At 43.2% G+C, this 23,464-nt stretch overlaps 1 protein-coding gene across 1 annotated transcript in view; it reads right to left on the bottom strand.

The window, feature by feature from the left end:
• The window catches only part of TTI1 (TELO2 interacting protein 1), a 50,692-nt gene that overhangs the window by 5,584 nt on the left and 21,644 nt on the right, over window positions 1–23,464 (bottom strand). The window contains exons 3-7 of the mRNA XM_004370353.2: window positions 18,806–19,006; window positions 15,273–15,421; window positions 10,202–10,342; window positions 8,006–8,210; window positions 7,630–7,717 (exon numbers count right to left, since the gene is read on the bottom strand). Coding sequence (XP_004370410.1) covers window positions 7,630–7,717; window positions 8,006–8,210; window positions 10,202–10,342; window positions 15,273–15,421; window positions 18,806–19,006 — 784 coding nt within the window. The remainder of the gene's footprint in view (window positions 1–7,629; window positions 7,718–8,005; window positions 8,211–10,201; window positions 10,343–15,272; window positions 15,422–18,805; window positions 19,007–23,464) is intronic.

The following is a 23,464-nucleotide window of genomic DNA, read 5'->3' as shown; positions in this document are numbered from 1 at the left end:
GTCTAGACAACACCCGCTCAAAGGGAGCTCTAGAAAATCGCCAGCCAATCAAGGCCCAGCAAGCTAAATAAACTGTAACTGAAATTCAGGGCTTCCAGCTCTCCTGGGTGACAAGCTATTCTTTCTCTGTCAATTACTTGCTTGATGGATCTGCTGCTCCTTGTCTCTTTCTGGATTTATAAAATGCTCTCATGAGCTGTCTGGGTAAACGCCAGTGGTAAAGAACTTGTGGCTTTGTGACCTGCTTATTTATTTGGGGTTTCTAAAGAAGTTACTCCAGGATGTCTCCTTAGGAACATGATATAGGCCATCTCTACGTGGGCATGCAATCGGAAAATAAACTCACTTGTTGGAAAGGAGGCACACCCACAGAGTTATTTTAGCCTCCCTGGTGTTTCGTCTCTGGCAGAATAGCCTCCATGCTCTTCTTTTCTCTGGCCGTCTCTCCTGCTGTGACTCCGCACATACTGATGCTACAAATGAGCCTGTGTGTTTCCTTTTTAAACAAATGGATGCTCGGGTGTGGACGTGGCCTAGCCAGCAAGCAGTGGGGCCGTGTTTCTACACTTGGTAATTTACTCTAATGGGTCTTGGTTCCTTGGTTAGCCAGTATTTCAAGCCTGTCCTTTCTTGCTATTCAATTTAGCTATCTTCCCCTACACTGAGGTCGTTTTTTGTTTCTAAATGTTGGAAATGGAGGATTATGACTTGAAGCAACGATTTACTCTCCAAATAAATACTACCAATTACCTCTGCAGCTATACATACTCGTTAGACTTAACTATATTTACCTGTTCAAAACCATTCATCTATTGATCTAATTCCAACTCACTCAGAGAGACCAATATTAAAAATATTTAAATACAATGAGGCCAGGATTGAAAACCAGAAACACCAGCAGAAATGTATGATGCTAATTGTACCCCTAAAGTACCACAAGACAAAGTATCATAAATGCAGTGGAATGACTCCATTGTTCTGTGCATATTTAAAAAGATATGGCACTGAGAAGCCCAATCTGTCACAGACAATTCAAAAATAAATCAGAACCTAGAATGATTTAAATCCCACCAGGGCGGGATTGGAAAGCAGCCCCTTCCATCTGGCCACTCTCCTGCCTCCAGGCCCCCCAGAGGCCTAGACCCCATGATGGTGCTGCTGGGTGGATTTCAAAGGGGCCCTGTGGGCAGAAGCACCACAACAGCAACAGCCTGGCTGGCTGCACTCTCAGGCCCCTCACAGTGTTTCCTGCCCCTCCCTGGAAGGTATGTACCGTTGAAGACAGAGACATCTTCACAGCAGCCTACCCATCCCCTCACCACCCACTTCAGAAATGTTTTCCTGTAACCTGTGCTTTGGCTCTAAGCCAGCAGCCTCTACTGATGGATGCTGTAAGAAACAGCTCTAGGAAATGTACCTCTGTATTTACCGCAAGGACCCTGAGTTATCAGTCACAATAGGACCCAATGTCCCTTTAAAATGACCCATGGAGACTTACGGTTCAGTAAGTACCAAAAAAAGCTGTGCTGCTTTCTCTTTTTTAAAAAAATCATCCTGTGAATACTGGAAGTTGTGCAACAGATTGCATTTCCATCTTTGCTCTGCCTGTTAGGAACCCAGAGCCACATTTAAGGCTCATCTCTAGCAAAGGTGCAGAATTCTAAGCCTGCGATTTATGTATTAACCTCAATCCTGGCTTCACCGGTTTTTACTTCTATTATTCCTCTCTTTTCTTTAATTTCTTTACTTCCTTTTTATCTTGTTGCATATACTTTATAAGATGCCCAAGTCTTTGGAATAAGGAAGAAGTTTAAATAAATAAGGATTATAACTACTATTTATTGACTTTATTATTTTTTTTAAGGAATCCGGTGGCATAATGGTTAAGTGCTTGGCTGCTAACTGAAAGGTGAGTGGTTCAAACTCACCAGCAGCTCCACAGGAGAAAAGACCTGCTCCTGTAAAGATTACAGCCTAAAAACCCTACTGGGGCAGTTCTACTCTGTCATACAGGGGTCGCTATAAGTCAGAACCGACTCAACGGCACACAACAACAACTCTGATTTTTTACTCTGTGTTGATGTTTTTTGTGCTAAAAGAATTAGTATATATGACTTTACTGATTCCTTGCAATAATTTTGTTAGGTGGGTAGTGACAGACATGCTTATTCCAATCTTCTAGATGAGAAATCTGAGATGTCAAGAGTTAATTAACTTGCCCAAGGACGCATTGCTATTGAGCAGCAATGTGAGGCCACGTTTAACTTAGTACTCTTCTTTGAAATCTTTCAACTCTCAACACAGTACTTGGCTTGTAACAGACACCCAATAAAAATCTTTTAAATACATACATATGTAATAAGACAATAGAGGCTGTTTCCCTGGTTACTTTGCTTGGGACTGAGGTCATCAAATTCACTCCAGCCTCCTAGTTGTTCAAGGCAGAGCACAGACTGTGCAAAAGTAATGAAATTGCTACCCTGGGGTAGGCGAACGCTTTTGATAACTGAAGCCCACTTTGTGCAGACTGTCGAGCTGCCAGGCTCGATCTGCCATCAAGAGCATCTTCTGACACAGCATCTGTGTGCACATGCACACACACATACACACACCTGGCTCTTCCACCAGGTGGTACAGCGGTTGACCCTGGCAGATTATCAATCACATGACAAGATCGAGGAAGCAGAGAAAGGATTAGCAGCATCCATTTAAGTAGCACAGAGGTCCCTGCCTTCAGACCTGAAACCCAGCAACCTACTTTGTCTGTAATCTGCATGGCAGATGTCTCTTATCTTTGATACCATGAAATCATGCCTATATATGCACAGTGAACAGCTTCAGATTTGAGTGTATTTTTAGAACAACGGGCCTTGAAAAGAAAAGCAGCAATGCCTGTCAAAAGATGGATAATAGGAAAGCTAACTACTTGGGTCTGGATTTGTCAACTATTAATCAAATGTCAAAAGGAAAAATATTAGGAGCGCCCTCATTTCCATGCCAGGTGCAATCCACAGGGGAAACAGCTTTGCAGCTGAAGCTCAAACAAATGGCCCATACCATTTAAGGGGATGAGCTACTAATTTCAAGCTCAGTTGAACTAAGGGATCACCTCTGTGGCTCCTGATCCGTTCAGATATAATAGGCCCGTGTGTGGGTAAAATAGAGGAGGTGGGGCTCTGATGGGGATGAAACGGAGAAGCCAGTGCCAGTCCGCGTTTGTCCAGAGTTAGAAGGCACCAGCTGGTTCTTTGATGGGCTAGGAACCCACTGCTAGAAAGGGAGCAGGGAAGTCAGTCAGTAAATGAACCTTCAAAGCTGGTCTCAGCTCCTCAAGCAAAGCGGGGTGGGAGTCGGGTGGCACAATTACTGTGAAAAAGAGCCTTCTGCGTGAAAACCCATTTGGATTTCAGTAGAGAAGACAAAGCAGGCTGACAACAAGAAATATATACAACTATATACACATATATCGTATATATGTATATGTACACACACAAATTTGTATATATATGCAACAATATACACAAGTGTATATATGTATCATATACGTAACACACCATATATCTGGCAGGTTTATATATATCCCATATTAGACACACACAGAGAAAAATACACCATAGATCTCTGAAACATCAGCATCATGAGGGCTGAGACCTCCTTTGTCTTGTCCCCCTCTATTTTCAGTGCCTACAACAGGGCCTGGCACACAGTAGGTGCTCAACTGTTGCGCAGAATGAAGACCGAGTGGACTCCCTGCACTTGTAACACAATTCATTCGCACAACAGCCCTGAGGAAGGTGTTACCACCACTCTCGTTTACAGAGGAAAGAAATGAGGCGCGAGGAGACTGTCATTTGCTCAAGGTCAATAGCTAGTAAGTTGTGAACCCCTATTTATCCAACTCCAGGACTGGTAACTTTTGCCCTTATAGCCAGGCAGAGGAAGCTGAAAGGGCAAATGACCTGACATCCCCGCCCACCCCCCGCCACAGCAAGGACTACATCAATAACAGCGTCTAGTACTTGCACAGGCAGAAGGTGCACCAGCTGGTCACTCCCTGCTGGCGCCCTGCAGCTCCACCTGGGCGCTGGGGTTGGCAAGTGGGGGTAGGACTGGGGTGGAGATCAAGCAGCCTACAAGCATTGCTCCTCTATTGTGAGACTCGTTTGGCATGGACTTTGTCTTTTTAAAATCAGTATGTCTAGTTTTGTTTCCTTTTAGCGCCAGGGTGGAAAGGCTCAGTGGAGGTTTAAGACCTTACTGCAAAAGACAGGGCACCTCAGAGGCTGCTAAGAGATCTGCCCAAGCAGTGTGGTTTTAATCAAGTTGAGTTTAACTAGGCTCAGTGTGTGTACTGGCTTGAAGGAAAAACATAGAAATTTGGGGAGTGTGCTCTTATCTAAAATTCCTTTCATGTATGGGAGGAAAAACTCCATGGCCAGATCGAACTGTGGAGGCCCAGTGCCTGCTGGGAGAGATCCTGGAGGTTTCCAGGGCCATCTGGGAATTTAAATCAGTTAAGTTTGCCTCTGCAATGGGCTGAGATGGGGGCTTGGCTGACATGACCTGTTAGTTTGTAATCCAATGCTTACCCTCAGGGATACCGCCTTATTTACAGCTCATGGTATGCTGACCCCTCCTTCCACACCTCAAATATGTTTTTCTCATTTGTTACCCATTGAAGTTATTTAACTAGAAATACTTTGGGGGAGCTGGTATTTTTCTTGCATCGCCAGTTTGCAGTGACACCTGGTGGTAACACACAACAAGGTTAGACCCTGCCCCCACCCAAGTTGCAAGATTTATGCTCTCCTCCTCACAAGGCACATGCGCTAGATAAAAGCATTAAACTGGAATGGCATCTCTGTTCTTAGCATTTACAGCCTCAGTTATATCAACCGCCCCTGATCAATTTCCATTTCTAGAGTTTACAGCCTAGATGTAAAAGCCTGCCACAAAGGCTGTATTTAATATGACAAATTAAAAAAGCAAACACAGACTTGGTCATTCTTTGGAGCCAGAAAAAACCAATAGGAAGAACAAAAAACCCAACCATAATGCTTGCAAGGAGGGATTTTCATGATGCTACCCCTGATGGCCAGTCCCTCACCTGACAGGCCCAAAGATGACACTGGCTGCCAGCTCATTCCCCACTCCTTTCAGAATGCCAGAGGCCTCTGAGCAGATTCTCCCACCAGCCCTCTGCCAGACAGAGGGGCCAATTCCAAAACAAGCTGGCCACCTGCCCAGTGATTGGAAATTCACTGCCTCAGAGGGGGGCCAGTTCACCTCTGACAGTTCTGGCTTCTACCTGGTCCTTTTTCTGAGCCTACGCTTGATTTCTGGCAACCCTCCTGCTACAAGACTCCCCCCGGGCCCTTGAAAATAACACAGCAGCTTTCTCTTTTCCCATGGGTGTGCAGTGGGGTATCTCACTGACTGCAGTGCAGAGAACACGTAGGAGGGGGCAGGAGTGGACAAAGGAGACTAGGGAGGAGGCTTCTGCAGGCGTTCAGGTAAGAGACAAGGGTGGCTTGGCCTACGGTGGTGGCTTGGAGGCGAAGAGGAGTGGACAATTTTAAGAAAGATTTTGGAAGTAGGCAGGCTTAACCTCTGGAGTAGAAGTGGGATGTGAAGGAAAGAGAAGAATTCAGGACGAACAACTGGATGGATGGTGGGATAGGGACTCCATCTCATACCAGCAGGTATGACTGTCTCAATTCGAATCGGTCCACCTATCTCCCTCTCATTTCGCCTTAATGAGGCTCACAGACTTCCTGTGGTCTCAGACTTCTTCTCCCATTTAGAGAGCTTATTAATTTCTGCATCAAGATTCCAAATCAGCTCTTGATCAAGGACAGCACTGATATTTTCCCCTGACTTCAAAATAAGTTTGCAAATGATACGGATGTGAAGCAATCAACCTTGCACTCCCCCCACCCCACCAGGCCTTCAGAAGGGAGGTCATCTGACTGAACCCTGAATGGAATGCGCTAGAGCAAACAAAGGTGCTGCAGTCAAGTGGTCTGGCTGCATTTTCCTCCTCCAGAGGCACCCTGAATACCAACTCAAGGCCCAGTTCTGGGTTTAACTGCTTTCAGCAACAAAAAAGAGAATTAGAAATGAAAAGATAATGAATTGCGAATATTAGCTTGTTTGATGGGTCTGAACTTGAAGGGTGGGTGTGGGGCGGGGGCAGGAGAAGTATGATGGGACACGGAAGGTGAAAATCAGATCTTTGTAACTTGGTTGTATCAGGGACGCAGGAGAGTTTTTGTAAAGATACATTTTTATGTTCTTGAGTTGTGCTTTAAGGCGTAGTGCAATTAGCTTCAGGGGCACCACCCAGGGGACGACTATTTTCACCCTAAGTTGGTTCTTTAAGGAATAAGAATGCCTGGGGACAAGAAGCTTGTTGTGATGTGCCCTTGTGCTTGAGAAACCATGACTGATTCTGGGCCTAGGAGATGTGACGGGGAGAGGGACAGAAAGAAAAAAGGGAGCTGGGGAAATCAAGAGCAAAAAATTGAAGAGGACAATAAATCAATTCAAAAAGATATTCCCATCACTGCCAGGGCGTGCAGGGAGTGCAAGGTTTATAAGGGAGTGAGTAGGTTGTCCTCATTTCGCAGCCAGAGCAGCCTCCATCCCCCTAAGTAACATGATGGCTCCTATCCCCACCAACGATGATCCGGACAAGTCTCTAGAAGCCTAGGAAGGGGGAGGCAGGGACTGCTTCTTTGCTCAGGAACACAGAGCTGCAGGGCTGAGCAGGGTACAGTGCCAGGACAGACAGGCCAGCTTTTGCCCCAGACGTCCATCTGCGGAGGGCAGTGCTGGGGCGCAGGCTGCTCCCAGCTGAAAGGAGAGCTGGGAAAGGGGACCAGAGTGCACTCTAGATCTCAAGTTTGGGGAATGTTGCTGTGCTCAGAGTTTCAACTTATGAGAAAAATTCCTTAGGACTCAAGGAACCAGGCTTAGCTTCTTCCATTAGAGGTGGTGTAGCACAGTCGAAATCCTTGGAAATTAGAATTGTATAATTTCAGAGCCAGAAAAGGCTCTTTGAGCCATTAGTTCAGTGGTTGTTGACATTCTTTGGGCCACAGACTCCTAACAGAACTGGATGAATGTTGTGGACTCTGTCTAGAAAAATACACAGGTGTGTCTGCTGGCATGCACACTGAACTCTGCATATAATTCGCAAGGGCGCACGGTCCCTGACGCCCATCTAAGAAGCTCCTCGGAGCTAAGGTATGGCACATCAGCAACCCAATGCTCCCGCTTTGCAGAGAGGAGCCAGGGTCACCCAGTCACCAGACAAGCAGGGCGTAGACCTAGATCGCTCTCCAACCAGGTGAGCACTTTGCCTGCTCCAGCATACCGTCTCCCAGCTTTTTGCCCCTTTGGAATTGTTGCTGACATTGCAGTAGAGGAAAAGGGTACTCGTAAAGAGAAATGCGTCTAGTAAAAATACCATCTCTAGAGTTGGCACAGTTAAAGAAATCATCTTAATCTGGCAAGAAGAGAGAGAAGAGAAAAGAGAGCAGAGATGCCTCAACTCTGTTCGCCATTAGCAAATCATCTATAATTTAGGACAAATGCAAAGAGATGCAGGTGATCAAGCAGTCTTACCTCCTGGCAGCCTCTTGTAATTTCACAGGCTGTTTGGCGCTGAGGTAAATCAAGCAGGCATCAGCCACTTTATTCAGGTCACCCTCACCTGCAGAGAGGAAAAACAAAACAAGCATCAGCCCTCGGACTGCATTTGGGACAAGCAGTAACCACCTGCTCTCTGGTGAGGCTGAACAGCTACCAAGAGGCCCTGGGCTCTTTACCCTAGCCCTCAGATTAAAAAAGCCCATCAAGATAAATGGGTCAATGAGGCCAAAGTAAGACCGAAAGATGTGCGCAGGAGGGAGGTGAGGGGGGCAGGGCTGAACAGGAGCGCCAACAGCAGGGGCGGGACTGGCGGATTGTGTGGGTCCAGGGGAGTCTGGCTGGTACCTACCTAGGTCCAGACTCTCGCAGAGGGGGCCCAGGCCCTGCAAGACGGCTAGCTGCAACTTGAAGGCCAGCGTGTGGGAGTAAACTGGCCCAGCCCTGGCGCTGATGGGAGCCTGGGTGACTAGGGAGCCAGCCAGCTTTGGCAGGACAGCTTTGCAGAATCGGCTCCTTAGAAAATCGCCACACTTGCCTCCCAGGGTACGCAAAACCTGCAGAAACAGCCCCCAACCTGGTGACTGAACATTGCCAAGGCAGCAAGAGAGCGAAAGAATGCTTGGTAATTCAATTTCATCTAGGTCCCTGCTTGAAAAAAAAATAGAATTACTGCTGCTAATTTCTTGCTCATGGTTTGTGATTCTGACAGTTATGAATCTGGAGGTCTTTGCTCCCAAGGCATGGCTGCTTCTATCCATAAATACCGATTACATGGAGAATAATTCAAAGGAATCTTGGGTTGGATGAATAATATGATTAATACCTTGATTTTCCTCCCTTTTTTTGTTGGGGGTGGTGGGGAAGAAGAGCTTAAAGCAGTTCACATAGATCATCTGTTGAATCTTCCTAACGTCCCTTGAGAAAAGACTTGTGCATTTAACTCTAGCTGGCTTAACAAACAGGCACAGCTGCTGCCGAGCTCAGGCATCCAGGGCTCAGTGACTGGGCTGAGGGCCCTTGACTGAGTCAGGGCAGCGTGCCCCGGCGCTGAGGCCAACCCGGCGTTCTTTCTGTCCAACTGCACAATCTCTTACGTACATCACCCTCATTCCATCATTCACAACAGGCAGTGTCTTTGCATGTCTCTTGTTTTAAACTTTCTCTAGCAGAACATATTGAAACGTTTTGTCCCGCTGCACAAGACTGAGTATACGGGATAATAGGAATTTCTTTAAAAATTGGTAAGCAAGGCATAACCGGCACACAGAGTGTTCGCCGACTCTGCAGAGAGCAAGGTGCTTATTTCAGGTCCCTTGGCTGGGCTGCACAAGCCGGTACAGACCTCAGGTGTCATCAGCGTGTCTGGAGTGGAAAAAGCAGCCTCAGTTACAGCACATGCATCTTTCTATTTTTTTCATTTTCTATGCCTGCTGTCATTTCAGATAACCTATTAATTTCCATAAAGGAAAACAGCTCATCTGAATAAGATGAGCAGTTTCTCCCTCCCTCTCTCCTACTGCCCTACCTCGCACATACGCATGCACACACACACACGTGTGTGTGTGTGTGGGTGTGTGTGCGCTTGCTCCCATGTGTGTGTCATTTTGTTTCGGAAAAAACATTAACAACATATATGAGTTTTAAATGTAAACTTGTATTTTGGTCCATTATATGCTGAAGACACTTAACAGAAAACCAAAATACTTTTGCCAAATATATTAGTCATATCTCTGGTTTCATTCTACATCCCTACACATCTTCTCTCTTTGCTTCCTCTTGCTCATTTACTTCTAATTTATGTTAGCTTGCCATGCTAAATGTATCTCTGTAGGGTACCATAAGTGCATTTTAGAACAAGGAAGGATATCAATAAACAAACTAAGATACCTGTGCTAATATAAGCCAAACTAAGTCAGGGATAATACAAATAGAGAGCTTCTAACTTTTCAAAACATTTCACCAAATGGTCCCATTTTATCCTTGACTACAACACTATGAGAAAGATAGGGTAGGTATTCCTAAGCCCAGCCTGAAAATGGGTGGTCACGGGCTTTGCCAAAAGTCACCTGGCTGGGCAGAGGAGGCCCACTGCTAGAACCTAGGCCCCTTCACCTAAACTCTTGTGCGGCAACTCACAGACCTGGGTTCAATCACTTACTAGCTGTGTGACCTTGAGAAAATTCCTTAACTTCTCTGAGCTTATTTCCACCTCTGCCAGAAATACAGATAACAGAACCTACCTTGCAAGTATGTTGTGAAGAGAAGATGAGTTCACATGTGCAGAGCACACTGCCTGGCACATAGAAGGTGCTCAATAAATATCAGTGCCCCTTCCCACCTACTAGTTCATTCTGCCTCAAAGTCAAAAGGAAACTGACTTTTATTTTCTCCTTTGTGCTTTTCTTATTTTTCTATACTTTCTACAAGGTATATGACATTGCAATCAGATAAACAATGAACCAGCCTCAAAAGATACTGGTGAGCTCTGTGCTTATGACCTTCCATGCTCATGACCGGTAGCTGGTGGGGCCTCAGTCAGTAGTACCTTGAAGGCTCTGAGCACCGCCAGGGGGTCATCATTTGTGAGTCGGTGCACGAGCGAGGGCCAGGCCCGATGAGCCAAGGGAAGGAGCTGGTTCTTGTGGGACTGCAGAACAACCACACACAAATCCAATACATCCAACACCTGAAAAGAAAAAAGGACAGAATTTCAGAAGATGGTTGAGAGCTTGAAATCAGATAAACCAAACCAAACCAAACCAAAAAACAAACGCGTTGCCATCGAGCTGATTCTGACTCATGGCAACCCCACGTGTTACACAGTAGAACTGCTCCATAGGGTTTTCTTGGCTGTAATCTTTTTTTTTTTTTTCTATTGTGCTTTAGGTGAAAGTTTATAGCCCAAGTTAATTTCTCATTCAAAAATTTATACACACACGTATAGTTTTGTGACATTGTTTGTAATCCCCACAATGAGACAGCATGTTCCTCGTTTCCACCCTGGGTTCCCTGTGTCCATTTGGTCTTGCATATTTGATTGAATTAAGAAGCACGTTCCTCACATGTGTTATTTTTTGTTTTACAGGCCTGTCTAATCTTTGTCTGAAAAGTGGGCTTTGAGAATGGTTTCAGTTCTAGGTTAGCAGAGCGTCCAGGGGCCATAGTTTTGGGGTTGGCTGTAATCTTAACAGAAGCAGTTCGCCAGGCCTTTCTTCCACGATGCTGCTGGGTGGGTTTGAACTGCCAACTTTTAGGTTAGTAGCCCAGCACAAACTGTTTGCACCACCCAGGGACTTTTGAAACCAGACACCTGGGATCAAGTCACCATTTTAAAAGAATAGAAGCTAGAAACTCATTAATTGAATAAATAGTTACGAGTCCTGACTACAAGCCAAGTACTAGCTAGGTGCTGGGGACACGCAAAGGCACAAAATGCACCCGTTTCCTTGCCTTCATGGGGCTTACCGTCAACTAGGGAAAGAGCTTAATTAGATAACACCCAAATGAGGAGATGGTAACAGTTGTGACAGTGCTGGGAAGGACAGTAAAGGGTGACATGCAAAGAAACTAAAGGGAGGGATGTAAACCACACAGATGGTTGGGAGGGCTTCTCTGAGGAAGTGACTTTTAAAATGAGACACAAAGGATAAGCAGGAGTTAGTCACGTAAAGAGTGAAAGTGCGTTCCTGGAACTGGAAAGAGAATCAAGGAAGACCCAGAGGTGGGTGCTTGAGAAACTAATGCAGAGCAGCATGGAGTGGTGTGAAGGGAAGGGTAAGACAGGGTGGGAGGGATCCTGCGGCCGGACCATGAGGCATCATGTTAGGGATCTTTTATTTTATATAAATACAGTGGAGAGCCATCAAAGTGTTTCAAGCAGAAAAGTGACAAAAGATTCATGTTTTAAAAAGGTCATTTTGGCCACTGAGCGGAGAAGGGACTAGAAGGTGGCAAAAGAAGGAGGCCCCAGAACATGTCCACGTGAGAGGAAGAAAGCAATGTGGCCACGTGATGGTGGCAGAGAGGGAGAAGTGGGAGGATTTGAGATCTATTTTGGAGATGAAGTGGCCTGAATTACTGAAGGACTGAATACTGGGGAAGGGAAGAGAAGTATCCAGAATAGCTGCTTGGGTTCAGGCATAGCAACTGAGTAGACAGTAGATGAAGGTACCATTTAATGTGATGGGGAAGGAGGAGCAAACCTAGAGGTCGGGTGAGATCAAGTTCTGCTACTTCTAAAAGGATAGGTCAAGTACACGGCTGAGATACAGGTCAATCTCAGAAGAAAGGTTTGGGATAGACTAAATGTAAACTGGATTTTTTACTTTCCCTGAGAAAATGTGTCCTGATCTTTCATATGTCAAAGCTCACTGACAACAGTCAGCCCACTTCAGTGTCACAGGCAGTGGTCGCCACAGCGACCACTGCAAGCTTCCCTTCTCTACCAACAGGCCAGACTTCACAGAGCAGGTGAAGTGCACGTTTGAGTCAGAAAGGCAGACTGAAGTCTTCCAACATTAAGCAGTAACTCCTTATTGTATGCCTACTATGTGCTAGTCCATGCTGAGACTGGAACAGAAACACAAAACAAAACAGGCAGGGGAGTAAGAGAAAGCAGAGGAGCGCAGAGGAGTCAGAGTAGGATAGGATAGTTGTTGTTAGGTGTTATCGAGTCGGTTCCAACTCATAGCGACCCCGTGTTCTTTGACAACAGAACGAAACACTGTCTTGGCCTGTGCCATCCTCACAATCACTGTAACACTAGAGCCCATTGTTGCAGCCACCATGTCAATCCATGTCACTGAGGGTCTTCCTCTTTTTCACTGACCCTCAACTTCCTTCTACTGTCCTTTTCCAGGGACTGATCCCTCCTGATAACATGTCCAAAGTACGTGAGACAAAGTCTTGCTAGCCTTGCTTCTAAGGAGCACTCTGGCTGTACTTGTTCCAAGACAGATTTGTTCATTCTTCTGGCATTCCATGGTATATTCAATATTATTCGCCAACACCACAATTCAAAGGCATCAATTCTTCTTCGGTCTTCCTTATTCATTGTCCAGCTTTCATGTGCATATGAGGTGACTAAAAATACCATGGCTTGGGTCAGGTGCACCTTAGTCCTCAAAATGACATCTTTGCTTTTTAATACTTTAATAAGGTCTTTTGCAGCAGATTTGCCCAATGCAATACGTCTTTTGATTTCTTGACTGCTGCTTCCATGGGCCTTGATTGTGAATCTAAATAAAATAAAATCCTTGACAACTTCAGTATGTTCATAGGATAGTAGTATAGTGGAAATGGTTTGGTATCACTGACTGGCTTTGAATTTGAGTTCTGTCACTAACTGGACAAGTTATCATACTTCATTAATTCAAAGACACCTACTTTTTCCCTCTGCCTGTAGTGCTTTTCTCCCTGCCTTTGCTCCTGTGCATGGCTGGCTTCTCCTCAATCTTTAAGTCTGTTAAATGTTAAAAGTTACCACCTCAGAGAGACATTCCCTGATGATCTAGTCTAAGTCAGAGTATAAGCTCTGTATCTTATTCAGCAGGGTCTGGTACAGAGCATGTTCCCAATACATGTTTGCTACATGTGTAACTTACTATTTTCTATTACGTTGTTGTTATTGAATCAGGTCCAACTCAAAGCGACCTTATGTACAACAGAACAAAACGCTGCCTGGTCCTGCACCGTCCTCACAATTGCTGCTGTTTGAGCCCACTGTTGTAGACACTGTGTCAATCCATCTCAGTGAGGGTCTTCCTGTTTTTTGCTGACCCTCTAATTCACCAAGCATCATGTCCTTCTCCAGGGACTGGTCCCTCCTGATAACATGTCCAAAGTATGTGCGATGAAGTCTCACCATTCTTGCTTCCAAGAAACATTCTGGCTGTATTTCTTCAAAGACAGATTTGTTCATTCTTTCTATTAATAGAACTTGTTTATTCCCTTCATAGCACTTTCTCAACTTGCAGGTGTGTTTGTGTATGGCTTCTCTAGATGGGAAGCTTCATGAAGACAGGGATCATGTCTGCCTCATTCTCTTCTACATACCCTCTTCTTGACCAGTTGTTGGGTGCTGTCAAGTTGGTTTCAGCTCATAGTGGCCCCATGTGACAAAGCAGAACTGCCCCATAGGGTTTTCTAGTCTGTAATCTTTATGGGAGCAGATCATCAGGTCTTTCTCTCGCAGAGCTGCTGGGTGGGTTTGAACCACCAACCTTTTGGTTGGCAGCTGAGTGCTTAACTGTTGTGCCACCAGGGCTCCTAGCATTTAGTGAATGAATAAATGTATACACCATACCCCTTGCTAATGATTTTATATTTATAATTAACAACCTTGTGAGGTAGGTATCATTATCTTCATTTTATGGATGAAGAAGCTGAGGCAAGAAAAGCTGAATGAACTTACTCAAGGTCATGTGGCTAATGAGGGGTAGAGTTAGGATTTGAACTCAAGTATGTAGGTTTGGGAGGCTCTGAGTGCTACAAACAATTAACGTGCTCAGCTGCTAACTGGAAGGTTGGAGGTTTGAGTCTACCCGGAGGCACCTCAGAAGAAAGGCCTGGTGATCTACTTACAAAAAATCAGCCAGTGAAAACCCTACAGAGCACAGAGGGGTCACCATGAGTTGGGGTGGACTTGATGGTAACTGGTTTTTCTGGTATGTAGGTCTGACTCCAAAGCTGATGCCCTTATTAACTATGGTATGCACCAGCTGCTACAAAACCTCCATAAAGGGGAAGACACTTGAGTAGGGTCTTGAAGGATATATAGGAGTTTGCTAAACATATCAACCAGAGACCTATAATAAAGCCTTGCATACAACAGGCACTCAAAGAGTGCTTGCTGAATGGAATAATAAACAAATGCTAAGAAGGTCTCTGGCAAAACTAAACAAATTTCACAAGACACAGACACCGAGATCTGAGACAGTCTGTGGATCAGGGTATCCTAGCCCACCACTCCTGAGCAAGGGAATATGCTGCCATTGCCAACAGTGATTCACTAAGGCACTGTGTTTTTCATTCCTGCTTGGGGCTGGGGGAGTGGGCTAGGCTGTATAAGATCTTCTCCCAGGTGATTCTGAAAGCCCCACTCCCCATCACCACCCCACCCCACAGCCCTGTTGTTGGAGTCACTACTGTATATTTTAGGCCCTTGCTGATGCTGCTTGAGAAACTCCCAGGCAATGAGGAAGTAAAATTAAGAAAAGTATTAGTGTTTCTCCTAGAATGAAAATAGAAACAGAAACAGAGATAACGACTAGTGTCTGGCTTGGAAGAATGACCACTAGAAAGTATTAGGACCTGCATTAAGTCAGCTCAGAAAACAATATCCTTTCCAAAGCACATGACTTTCCTTCCCCTGGGGATTCAGTGAATGCCTGAAACTTTGTGGCCTTTAATTCAGGGGATTCAGCTCCCTTTTGGCATCTGGGCTGACAGAGAAAAATGTAAGACTGTTGTTCCACAGATAAATTCCTCTTGTGGCCACCACACATGCATCAGGAGATAAGGGAAGCTACTTGCTCAACTGTGTAGTCATTGCCAACTGGACCGAACCTCCTCGGCCCTGCTTCTCGGTAAATGCAGAGAAGGGGCCACACGCTGACCTTCAAGCGGATTTTCAGGTTTTTATCTGACAACAAGTGGATGCAACGCTCCATCACGTCCTTGGCAATTTGGATCTGCAGCGGCAGTGGTGGCTCCACATCGGGACGCGTGTCACTCTTGCCCACTTCGGGAGGGACTGACGGCTCCTCTGAAAAAGAGCATAACGAGGACAGAGTTTTGTGAGGGATTCCTCAATGCAGCTTGATCTCCCAACCTCAGACTCAGAGACGGGACTCACCAGTGGAAAACGCCTAGGAACAAATCCTAAGGCACCCATCTGAAACTTGGGTCAAGCTGTATGAGTCAAGAAGTTCATCACAGCATTAACTTTAACAGCTAAAGACTAGGGAAAAACACCAAGTCTACTCAAGGGGAACAGTTATGTAAACCACAGCACATCCATAAATGGCATGCTAAGAAGTCCCTAAAATTTGTGTTTACCGAGGGCTTTAATGCCAGGGGGAAATCCTTACGAAACAATGTGGTGTTAAAAAGAGAAAAGCAGGATACAAAACCGCATACACAGCATGAGCACTACTATGTACATTTTTTGCATGGGAGGAAGTACAACAAAATATTAACAGTGACAGGTCAGGAGATAATAGGTGGTTTTCATTTTTTTTCTGTATCTTTGGTCTTCTCTAAATTTCCATTAATAAATATCTAAAATAAAAACATAAGAGGGCAGGGTTCTAGTTTGAAGCCCTGAGGCTGGGTAGTCCCAACTGGCCTTAGCTCTGCCTTTTCCTCACTTGCCTTTCCTCTTGTGTACCCTTTGACTAAAGGGGGTACACGTCTGTCTTCCCCACCAGCCAGGAATGTCTCCTGATGGCCAGGATCAAGCCTTACTTATTTCTGTATGACAGATAATACCAGGGCAGCATCGTACAATGCACAGGGCGTGGGTTTGTCAGAGGAGGATGGTTCAAGTCCTTCCTCCACAACCTATTAGCAACTTCTCTTGTCTTATGTTACCTCATCTGAAAAAGGAGGATAAAGCATATATACCTGATATGCTTGTTTAGAGGGTTAAATGAGATGAACATCACCAGTTATTATCTTTCTTTTATTATCTGGAGCATTGCACTGCAGGAGATTGGTGCAAGTTTGTGGATTAAAATAACTACAAAAATAAATAATGAGTATGTCACAAAAGTAAAAAAGGAAAGTCTCTGTAATGAGTTTTGATTGGACTTATGTAATAATAAGCTTTAACAGTAGAATTAATTTAAGGTAACTCCTTTTATCTTTATATAAAACACTGAACAAGGAAAATGCTTTTTAGTAAAGCTATGTATATATATATATATATATAGAGAGAAGTCTTCTTAAAACCAAACAATAGTTTAGCTTAACTAGTAAAGAATGTCTGTTTTGAGCATTGTGCTCTTTCAGGATCTATCTATATGGGATCAAACTGACAACAGCAACTTGAAAGATTCAATAGGAACCTTAGAGGGCAGTGAGTTTATGTTAACGGAGGAGGAACAACTCAGAAAAGGAGGGTGAGAACGGTTGCACAACTTGGAAGAATGTAATCAATGTCACTGAACTGTACATGGAGAAATTGTTGAACTGGTGTATGTTCTGCTGTGTATTTGCCCAACAACAACAGAAATTCTGTAAAAAAATAACAACAAAAAGACCTGAGAGTTGCAGACACCCAGGCCAAGATCCCTACCCTGAAAACGTTTCCTCTATTTTGCCCCCATCACCAGTTGTGCTCATTTCCACTGAGCTGAGTGTTGCTCCCTTAACTTTTTCCCATTTCAGTTTCCTCTGCTGGAAAAGTGGAATCTTGCGGTAGAGGCCACACCTGTCTCTCTAACAGATGCTGAAAAGATAAACGGAAATGCATTTGTGGAATGGTTGGATTTCTTGGAGAAAGGGACCTCAGATATACAAGGTGCTTTTATTGTGGTTAAAACAAAAAACTCATGTCAAACCAACATCCACCCAAACATTCATTATAATGCCAAGTGTGTGGTGTGTACTTGATGAATGATAACTACAAGAATGACAGGGCTGTGCTTTTTTTCCCAGAGGAGGATTTGTTGTTTCAAATTCACCTATTGCTGAATATTATTTGAGGGATGTGGATGTTTCTGTTATAGGAAGAAAGGTTTGATTCATTCAATCTGCTTCTGGCAAACATCAACTAGAACTAGAAGATCCTAATCGTGAAAGAATGGATTTGCTGGCAACGCTGGAGTTTCAAACAAGAATGGCAAAGCTGCACTACGAGGGGTCAAAACTCTTCCCGTCTTCAGGGTTTCCAGGTTTGGGTGAGGGGTGCAGTTCACAAGGAGGATTGGGTTGGCTCAAGAAGCAAACCTGAGAAGAAAAAGCCTGATAGATTTCTGATCAGAAAACTCTGTCCTTGTGGAGGGCAATGATTCAACTCTGCATAAATCATTATTTGGGCCTTGTGATGCTTCCCTACTATTTAGAAGGAATTTGTTGCAGTTAGTTGCATTGAGCTACTCTTTCCTGTTATCCTGGAAGTATTGACTTCAGTTCACCCAAGAGTCTCAGAGTAGAGAATGCCAAAAAAAAGAAAAGAAAAGAAATCTGCTCAATTCCAACCTAACAAACTAATTTGGGACTCAGTTCAATTTAGGGTAGTTCTGAGACCACCAAGCTCATTATGACTTGGCATTTTATATTTGCAGAGGAGATTCTAATAATTTATTAATCCTTCTGTGACCTGAAGCTCCAGATTGAGCTTGTGAATAAAACAACAGGCCAGAGCTTCAACTAGCCTGAACTCCCTTTCCTTTATCATATAAATTGGTAAGAAAAACACTGAAATCTCCTCCCAACAAATAAATGGACAAAGCATATGAACAGGCAATGGGCATAAGAAAAAAGCTGCTAGGAAAGAAGCATACAGAAAGATGTTCAATCTTTCCAGTAATCAAAGAAACGCAGAATAAATTAACAAGAACCATTTTTCACCTACTTAATTTAGCAAGAAGTAAAACTGGTAATAGCCAATGCTGACAAGCTTGTGGTGAAACCAGTATTAGTTCTGCACTGCTGATGGGAAGGCAATTTGGCAAGTGTAAAATGATGTTCATATTCTTAACCCAGAAATCCCACTTCTGGGAATTTATAAAGAAATATGCAAAAAGAAGGAAAAGGTTACATGCACAGAATCATCCACTGCAGCACTGTTTATTAAAGTGAAAAGCTAGAAGCAGCCTAAACTTCCCACTGGGGAATGCATACTTAGTAGGAGCTATTAAAACATTAATTATGAAAACACTAAAGCAACACGGAGAGTTACTTATGATATAACTAAACGCAAAAAGGGTGTAATATGTTTAAACTATGGCTGCAAGCATATAAAAACAGGTTTTCAACAAACAAGAGAAGAGACAGATTGCACAAAAAAATGAGAACTGTTATGTTAGCATGGTGGGATTACAAGTGACTTTTTTTATTTTCAAACTTTCTGTAATGATGTTTTATTGTTTTTATAATAATAAAAAAAGAAGCAAACAGTTAAGTCAAAATAAATAATAGTTACCTTCTTCACTATCAAAATCCAAGACATTTCCATCTGCCACATCCTTTTCTTTGAGGTAATTCAGCAAAAACTGTTCAATGTCTTTGGCTGTGGTGGTATTCTCAAGTCCCTTCTGAAGAGTTGCTGGTCTCTGGCTCAAGTGACTTCCCTCCTTCCCTAAACTCTGCTCTTGGAGTTGTCTCCTGTCTGGGAACCACTGAGCTAAAAATAAAGTGTTATAATTATCACCTGTGCCATCAACAATAGGCATTAGTACTTCAAAAGGAGAATAAGCTCTTTGCCATGGCCTGCAGGGCCTCTCCAACCTCATTTTCTCTGCCTCCTAGTTGCCAGTAACTGGCCATCTTCTAGTTCTTCCAACACACCAGGCATTAGCCTCTCTTAGATCTTCTGCATATGCTGTTCTGTCTAGAATACTTTCCCCATTACTTTATACCTGGCTAATTCCAACTCACTTTTCATGTCTCAGTACAAATATAATTTGCCCAGTAAAGCTATTCTTTCGAGTGCACAATCTAATTTAGGTCCCATATATATTCTCTTATATAGCACCATGTTCTTTCCCTTCATATCAAAGCATCACAATTTGTAATTACATATTTATTTTTGTGTGTACTGTTTAGTGTCTGAATCTCCCACTAGACTCTATGCTCCATGAGGCTAGTATCCTTTGATCACTATTGGACATCCAATATGCCCAGCACAGAGTAGGCGCTCAAAATATACTCAAAGTGAATAAATATACTAGATTGGAGAACATGTACAAGTGACAAAATTCTGAGTACAGGATACACTAATTATTAGCAGAACAAAGGTGCTAAAGAGCCTTGAGAATGGACACAGTCTTGCATGTGTATTTTTGACATAAAATACTTCACAAGGCTGGCTATTTTCTCTCCAATGCTTTCCTTTCTTCAGTGATGCTCTGATAGTTCTGATTATGTCATCACAGAATTAACCTTAAACATCACTGAGTCCAGTGGTTTCAAACTGTGCCTTCAGGAGCCTTAGGGCTCTGCAGAGATGTCTCAGTGGTCACAACATGGGTGGGCACTGCAGAGACAGCAGGCTAAGGGGGTGAGCTCCAGGGTCTCTATCCCTTCTGCAATCAGAGCAGCTCTAATTTCAACGGTTTGTATATTGGAGTTCCCTCTAAGGCTTCATTTCAAACAAAGGCTCTTACTATTTAAAGAATGAAAACAACAACAAGCCTGCAGCTTGAAAATCGCTGCTCTGGTCCAGCAACTTCCTTTTGCAGACAGCAGGGAAAAAGCCTCTGATAACCTTTAGCACCTGCTAATCTCCTTTTATCAGAGAGCATCTGCACAGAGCCAGTGAACAGCAGATGGGAGATGCCAGGGCCAGGCAACTGGGAATAACAGAGAGCAAATGCTTGAGAACCTTCATTCTAGTACCTGGAGGTTCCTATATGTAGGGCTCAATTATGCACATTCCCTCAATGGTCCATCCCCAGATGTAAATCAGGTCCTTAGTGTACTCCAAGGGATTGTGTTCCCAAATAGTTAAAGCAAGACCCAGCATTTACATTGCTAAGGTTATTACTTCTAGATTCAAGCCTAGTGTCAGACATTAAAAAAGTATTTGCCCACAAATGGCTTTCAAACATATGAAAAGAAGCTCAACCTCACTCTTAATGCAAATTAAAACTACAGTAAGCTGCTATTTTTCTCCTACTGGATTAGCAAAGATCAAAAAGCTTGGTAATGCAGTGTGGGTGAGGGCGTGGCTAAATTGGTACTCTCTTACATTGCTGATGTAAAACCTCTTTGGAGAGCAGTTTGATACTCCATCAAAAATTTAAATGTTTAATACCCTTTAAACCATCATTTCTACTTTTAGGAACTCATCCTACTGATAATACTTAGGACATTTTCAAAATGACCTACAAAGGTATTAACTGCAGCCATTTTTATTTTTTGTGGTGGCAAAAGATTGGAAACAACCAAAATGTCCACTGAGAAAGGACTGGTTAAATAAATCATGATAAAGCCACACAATGGAATACCATGTAGCCATAAAAAGAACACGTAGCTCTATATATATGAATGCATCACAGTCTCCAAGTTCCAAAGTATATGAGTTCAGGGACACTTTCTTACTGTCAAAGGTACCCTATATTTTTCTTGTTATGAATAATCAGCCAGTCAGTAGTTGGTCATAAGAATTAATTTAACTGATGGTTTTTGTCTTCACTGTGGTACCTAATGTTTTTTAGTCAATGCACAGTGGAAGATTGTGTTTGTGGTAACTCCATTTCCTAAAACATCTAGTGGGTTCTTTTAAGACCTTTCGGAAGTTCTGTTAGACCACGCACAACCACTCCCATCCTAAAAGAGTGACATCAGTTAACCAATTCAATGATGAACAGACATGCCAGGATAAAGTGCCACTTTGGTTTGTGCTTGATTGTCCCAACTCCCCGTTGGTACTGATTATTATTCAACATGCAAGTGTATTCGGGGTCACTCCAAAACCTTTAGGAAAGTTATACCCAATTTTGGTTCTTTTCCTAGGATGTTCCATAGCAATTTTAACCATTCTCATGTTTCTTTCTACAATGGAAACATCCCTCCTTCACGTCAATTTAAAAAAAAAAAAAAAAAAAAAAGTGCCACATAGGATTTTTCAACTTTCTTCCTTCAGAGATGACCAAAGACATGGCAATTCAATTTTCAAAGCCCAAATTTCTCCCCAGAGGGTATATTTAATAGGCCCTTAATATATTTTTAAGTCTTATGTTGAAATATGGTATAGTTCTCCGATGTAGCAAGAGTGCAAGTATGGGGTATATTCAGACCATGGAAGCCAGTCACAGTCTAAAATGCATAAGCAGCTAGTCATTTTTAGGAGTGTGACCCTGAGGGTAGGGGCCAATTCCATCGGGTTCACTGTTGACTCCCAGTGTCTAGCTCAGAACACAGGCTTCCCTCAGTGCTTGCAAGATAAAATCCAAACTCCTTCCCTTGGTCTATATGCCCTGCAGGATTTGTCCTTCCAACCTTTCCAATTTCACCTTGCACCATTCTCTTCACACTGGCCTCCTTTCTCTTTTCCAAAAGACTTCAAGCCCTTTCTTTCCTGCAGGTCTTTGCACCTGCTGTTCCCTTTGTGTGAATGTTCTTAAAAGCCATAAAAAGAACGTGACAGCTCCATGTGGACTGACAGGCCCTTCTCAGCCTTCAAGTCTCAGCCCCAGCACTGCTTCCTCAGAGAGGCCCTCCCTGACCACTCAACTGAAAGTAGCCTGTCCCTGTTTCTCTCTTTCATCAAGTCATCTATTCTCTTTGTAGTGCTTATCGGAATCTGAGATGAGCTCGTTTAATGATTTGTTTACTTGGTTATCATCTCTCTCCTAGTAGCAGGAAAACTCCACGAGAGCTTGTCCATCTTGTTCACTGCTGTATTCTTATTACCTAGCACAGTGCCTGATATATGGCAGGCACTCTTTATTGAATGAATGAATAAAAGAATATTAAATGCTATATGTGAATGTTCACAAATGAATGAACCAACATTAGAAATGGAATCAGCTATGGGGCAAAGGACTGTCCCTGCCCCAGTCACCTGGGGTATTATGTTTTTCATTCAAAGATTAACTGTCCAGTTGAGGGATTCTTTTTCTTTTAGTTCAAATTTTTGCCATTTCACTGGTGGCTAGCACCTCCAACAGGCACGCAACAGGATCAAAGGGAGGAGGAGAAACTCAAGCCTATGCATGCAATTAAAAGGTTAAAAGGAGGTTTCTAGAGCTGTTATGTCCAACAGCCACTAGTTCCATATGGCTATTTAACTTAAAATTAAATAAAATTAAGAATTCAGTTCCTCAGTAGTACTAGCCACATGTGGCTAGTAGCTAATTTATTAGACAGCACAGATACAGAACATTTCCACTATCACAGAAAGTTCTATTGGATAGTGCTGTTCCAGAAAATCTGTGGTCTGAATAACTCATGTTATTTCTGTTCCTGCTAACACTAAGTATCATTAGAAACAGTTTGGTGTATTGAAAAGAACTTTGAAGTCAGATCAAATTGTCATAAATCCTGACTTTACTCTTATTAACTGTGAGACCCTGGGTAAGTAGGATCTCACTGAGCCTTATTTTTTCTTATCTGTAAAATAATAATAATGTTTATATTCAGTCTGCAGGTTTATATTCTAGGCACAGACCAGGAGCTCAGTAAATGGTAGAGATTGTTAAAAGCACAAAAAATATAAATAAACAACAGAACTCTACCATAACATGTGGGAGTGAAGAGACAACTATCCAAATAATGTCCTCCATATCATAACCACAAACAATGACAAAAACAAGGTTAAGTCCAGTGACAAGGGCCAGAAGGCAGAAGGGGACAAGGAAGCTGGTGATAGGGAACCCAAGGTTGAGTAAGGATAGTGTTGATGCGTTGTGAGATTGTTAACCATTGTCATAGGGCAACATTTGCAGTAACTATTAAATGAAAAACTATTTTGTTCTGTAAGCCTTCATCTTAAGTGAGAATAACAGCATAATTGGAAGAGCGTAGTCAATGTCACTGCACTGTGCATGTAGAAATTTTTGAAATGGTGTATCTTTGGCTATGTGTATTTTCACCAAAAAAAAAGATTGAGAAGTTAGAGGGTTGACATGTTGTGGGG

Source organism: Trichechus manatus, unplaced genomic scaffold, assembly GCF_000243295.1.
Source record: "Trichechus manatus latirostris isolate Lorelei unplaced genomic scaffold, TriManLat1.0 scaffold00008, whole genome shotgun sequence".
Classification (NCBI taxonomy): Eukaryota; Metazoa; Chordata; class Mammalia; order Sirenia; family Trichechidae; genus Trichechus; species Trichechus manatus.
Note: the sequence above shows the minus strand (reverse complement) of the source record. Positions and strands in the feature narration are given on the sequence as shown.